General features: G+C 55.7%; 1 protein-coding gene across 1 annotated transcript in view; it reads right to left on the reverse strand.

Moving 5' to 3' along the window:
• ADAMTS15 (ADAM metallopeptidase with thrombospondin type 1 motif 15) overlaps positions 1-1,551 on the reverse strand; it is a 25,430-nt gene extending 23,879 nt beyond the window's left edge. The window contains exon 1 of the mRNA XM_027772687.1: positions 1-1,551. This exon is cut by the window's left edge and continues 329 nt beyond it. Within this exon, the coding sequence (XP_027628488.1) occupies positions 1-559 (559 nt within the window). The 5' untranslated portion in view covers positions 560-1,551.
• Positions 1,552-5,250: the final 3,699 nt, after the last annotated feature.

The raw sequence follows: 5,250 nt of genomic DNA on the forward strand, positions 1-5,250 counted from the left end.
CCCGCAGGATGGCGGTGTTCCAGCCTGAGGCCACGCCGCAGCGAGAGGTGGGGTCTCCGGAAGGCCCACCCGGGGCAGCTCGGCGCTGGAGAAGGTGCGCGCCTTGGCCCTCGCGCTGCGCCGCCGGCGCGCTGGCGTTGGGCAGTGGGCTGATGACATATTCGGCGCCTCGGTAGCCGAAGGCTCCGCGCAGCCCCCCACACAGGCTCACCGCGGCGAACGAGTCTGGCTCGGCGTTCACGTCCCCGGAGTAGAAGCAGCGTCGCAGTTCTGGATGGCTCCCGGCGAGCCCCCGGAGGGGGACGCCCAGATGCTCAGTGACGAAGGCGGGGGCCAGGAACTGAACGTCCCGCGTCAGGTGTAGGTAAAAGTCCTCCTGAAATGCCGTGATCTGAAAAATGAGTCCCTGGTCCCCGGCGTCCTCGGGGCCCCGCCGGTAGTAGTGGCGTCCGTTGATGTCTGGGTCCAGACGGATGGGAACGACCACCTCCTGCTCCGGCTCGGAGCCGCCAGCGGGGCGCCCGGCGAGAGCCAGGGTTAGGACGCCCAGCAGAAGCATGGCGCCGGGCAGCGCACAGCCGCGCGCTGGGGAGAGCTCGGCCCGGCTCCCTGCCGCGGGCTCGGTCTCCTCGCAGCCCTCGAGCTGGAACCACCACCGCCGCGGGACAGCAGGCGGCTCCCAGAAAAGAGAGCAACGCCAGGAGACTCCTCCCAGAGCCGCGAGCGTGCACCCGGCTGCCCGCGCCTCCTACCTGTGCCTTTCCAAGCAAAGCGCGCCCGGGAGCTTAAGTACATTCGCTGTCAAGTGCAAGGGCGAGATTTGCAGCCGAGAACTAGCGGGAGGTGCCGGACGGCTTCTCGGAACCGCAGCCACTCCCGGCGCTGCAAACCAGGCGCAGAGCGAGCCTATTAAAGGCCCCCTCCTCTTTGGACTGCCCAGTCAGCGCCCCTCCCCTCTTCTGTTCCTAGCCTCCCAGAGCTCGCAGCCCCGAGCCTCCTGAGGCCACTGGGGAACTCGGTCCCGCCTCCAAAGCCGAGAGCCACTTGGCAGGGAGGGAGTGGCGTTGAGCTGAGGCGGGAGGCGGGGGCTGGCCTGTGTAACGCGCGCGGGAGGCTCCGTTCGCGCTTAGCCCCGGTGTCCGGTGCATCGTCCCCTGCTGGGGTCTTATCTTAGCTCGGGTCAGACTAAGGAGACTCATCATTGAGCCCTCTCCCGGGCCCACCTCAGCCCTCCTGCTGCAACACCCACCCTGTTTCTTATCAGAGTCTCCTGAAGGACGCAGAACCAGGACTCCGCTGTAAATATCCTGTTGCCAGAAGAGTAACTTTCCAAGAAACAAACGAGTCCTCGAACCTAGGGGCGCCCGAGCCATAGGCTGTCCGTCGGAATCGTGGAAGGCTGCATGGGCTGATGCCCACTGTTACATTCTCAGCCGTTTTCCCAGGCAGCTTTACACATGGCGGCTATGAAAAATTAAATCAGGAGCCAGCAGGTGGCATGGTGGTTAAGGCACTGCATCCCACATGGCCAGCCAAGGTTGGAGTCCTGGACCTGGCAGCTTGAAAATCACACCAGGCCCCTGTGCAGTGCACGCCCCAAATCCTAGGAGCAGGGAGGAGAGGGGACTGCAGGGGCCAACCCTCCTGGGGGATGAGTTCTCACTCTCCCTTCCTCTGTCACTGTGCGTCTCTCTCCTGCTACTGCATATGCCTTATGGCAAAAACCATATATATGTGTGTTATATATATATATATATATATAATTATATCTAAAACAAAAGTAATAAGCATGAACTTTGAAAAGTTTGTGGGAAATGTATTGTTATGAAAAATCTATGCATGGATTCCAATTTGTACCAAAATAAACTCCTTGAATCCCTTTTTTCCTATTTGATTATTACCTATGATCTTGACCCTTTGGAGCCACCAACCCTCCCAGAGAGCCTATATCTGGAAACTAAAGTCTAGCTGCTTCTACCTCTGGTCAAAGAAACAAGAGGCAGAGGCTGCAAAAAAAAAAAGGGGGGGAGTTTATTTTTCAAGAGACTTACAGAGGAAGTCAGTAAACACCACCCAATGGGCTCAAAGAGCTCAGCAGGTGTCAAAATTTATAATGCAAGACGGAAGCAGGTGCGAATCTTTCCTCACTACAATCAGCCAACAGCTTTCCCAAGTAAGCATCCTGATTCCTGGCTTTCTTTAAATACCGTCTCCTAGTTCCTCATCTGATCAGTCCTCAACGAACCTCCCGTGACTCAGCACTTGATCAAATTGTTCTCATCTGAGGCCTTCCTTAATTCCAAAATGGTGGGACCCGCAGATGGTGTAATGGTTAAGTCGCTGGACTCCCACGTAGTTGACTGCAGTTGGAGTCCTGGACCTGACGGGTTAGAACTCACGCCAGGTGCATGTGCGTGCACCTCATCTGATCAGTCCTCAACGAACCTCCCGTGACTCAGCACTTGATCAAATTGTTCTCATCTGAGGCCTTCCTTAATTCCAAAATGGTGGGACCCGCAGATGGTGTAATGGTTAAGTCGCTGGACTCCCACGTAGTTGACTGCAGTTGGAGTCCTGGACCTGACGGGTTAGAACTCACGCCAGGTGCATGTGCGTGCATGCCGAAAATAGGTTAGAACTCACGCCAGGTGCATGTGTGTGCATGCCGAAAATTGTGAAAAGAGAATGGAAGAGATTGTGGCATGGCCATCACCCCTGGGGGGAGGGGACAATTTCTCGCTTTCTGACTTTCTGTCTGTCTCCCCAGTAAGCGCATGCACCCTATAGCAACAATCTCTCTCTAAAAAAAAAAAAAAAAAAAAAAAAAATTCAAAATGGGTCCAGGGCTAAATCTCAAGCTGGCCTGCTTCAAGCCTGCAGTTCCCAAAAACGTAGAGGGAGGTGAAAACATGACAATGCTAACGCGTGCCAGCCTGTATCACCATTCGGGGCCTCAGAAGGAGCACTTGAAATCAGCACTGCTGGATGCGTTTACACCACCTGCATAGGCAGACACCACCCACCTGGGCTTGGGGAGGGCCAATGAGGAGCTGTCAAGCATTTACCTGCACCCCAGCGCCTGGTGGCGGGGGGTAGGGGAGGACCTAGAGACCAATCTGGGCTGCAGATGTAAGAGAAAGAGGTCGTCTTCCTGCCAGGGAGGGCCAGGGCCCTGATGGACAGCAGAAAAGCTGGGGGTGTATCCTCCATGAATTGTTTGATGTGGCTCTCAACCCGGTGGTGGACAGGGTATTGGAGGGGAGGCTACATGTGCATCAGGTGGAGAAGACACAGCCAGGCTATAAATTCCCCTCTAGTTGGAGATGAGCCCAAGGAGCTCCGTTTCCGACTCTGCACCTCGAGACCCTCCCTGTGTATCCATGGCCAGCTTCCTTCTCTCGACAAGGAAGAAAGGCAAGCGGAGGAAGTAGGTGTTCCTGGTCTCTTGTGAAACCTAGAAAATCCTTCTAGGACCCAATGGATCTGAACTGAAATTGCAAGAGAGGTGGGGGCAGTGCTTCTCTGCATAAAGAGGGAAGAATCGTGGAACTTTCTTAGGGAAGTGGCCTCTCAGATAAACGAGAGAAGGCTGGGACAGATGCATCAGGGAAGCACATCTTCTGCCCATTATCTTCTCCCCATAAAGGACTCACTCTTCCGGGAGCTCCCGGGGCCATGGAGCAGGGAGATGAGTCAGACGCCCAGTTCTACAGGCCCCTCTTTAACTGAGGCACAGGAGCCGAAATGCATTATGTAACAATGGCTTCCCTCCTGCAGTTTCGGTGGGGTGCGAGGCTCCCAGCAGTGTTTCCCTCTCCCCTTCATGAGTGGGCTTTGGTGAGGGCTCCAGTACATCAGTCAGGATGGCGGACAGGGGGGGGGGCCCGGGCGCCCTGCTCCTCCTTCCCCGTCACAGCCTGACTGTTCTCATCCCGAACACAGAAGCCGGCCATGTGGGCCTGCTCGGGCACGAGTGTGCAGAGGCCACTTATGCACGCCAAGGGCTGGCAGCACTTCCACGGGCCTTACCCTGTTTAATGCCCGCCTCCCTCTTAGGAACTGTGGTCCTGCCCACTTTTTTCAGGGGCTGCTAACCAGGAATTTGGGGTCAAACAGCACGCAGATGTACAGTCAGAACACTGAGTACAGATGAGATGGGCCCAGCCCTTCATCAGTGTTCAGTTCTCACACTCTGAATTTCCTCGTCCTTGGAAGGGCAGGGATTATCTTGGATCAGAGGCCCAGGGTCAGAGGATGCATCGGAGCTCTCCGGGCTGCACAACAGCTAAGATCGCCTTCAGATCAACGCTCCCTGATGAGAGGGAGGTGATAGAGAGCCCGGGGTCAGAGAGCCTCCATGTGTCCTCCGCCGGACCTTAGCTGCCCGCCTTGGCCTCTACCTCTCTGAGCCTCCTCATCGGCACTATTAAGGCAAGGATGACGCTATAGCTGTGAGGATGGATGAGTTTTGCTTCAGAGTGCTCAATGAGACCTGGTACACACAAAGACGGTTCTTAAATAGTATTTAGTAGAGGGGCCAGCAGGTGGCGTGGTGGTTAAAGCACTGGACTCCCACATGGTGAACTGCAGTTCAAGTCCCAGACCTGGCAGCTTGAAAATCACACTGGGCACGTGTGCCTGAAATTCCAGAAGGAGACTGGAGAAGAAGGGATTGCACGTGGCCATTCCCCTGGAGGGTGATTTTTTGCTTTCTTTCCCTCTCTCTCCCTCTCTCTCTCTCCAGTGAGCACACATACCCTATGCTGGAAAGCTAAAAAATTTTAAATAAAATAATAAATTTCAGTTATTTCGTAGTTCTGCTACTATTCTTATTAGCTATGGCTATTCATTCTTCCAGGGCCATACTTTCCTTTGTCCTCCCAGACCACTGCTGCTGTCCCCTTCTGAGGCTTTCTGGCATTTCCGACAGGGACTGGAGAGAAGCTAATGGAGCGTCCTCTCCAAGCTCTGCTCTGGGCCTGGTTTGCTGTTCCCACCGCCCTCCCGCCTCCTGGGACTGCACAGCTGCACCGTCTTGCTTCTTCCTGGTCTCCGTGATCTTAAGATCCTTAGGAAATAAAAAGCAGCTCCCCCCGCCCAGAGAAAGGCTAGGGACCCAGGCTGGACTGTCAGATCGGAGCACCTCGGGTCGGCCCTCCATGCCCTTCACCAAACAGGCTGGGACTTCGCCCTCAGAGAGGTTTCCCAGGCCACTTGGCCCGAGGAGTCTTGGGGCAGGATGGCAGATGG

This window comes from Tupaia chinensis, unplaced genomic scaffold (genome assembly GCF_000334495.1).
Source record: "Tupaia chinensis unplaced genomic scaffold, TupChi_1.0 Scaffold000292_1, whole genome shotgun sequence".
NCBI lineage: Eukaryota > Metazoa > Chordata > Mammalia > Scandentia > Tupaiidae > Tupaia > Tupaia belangeri.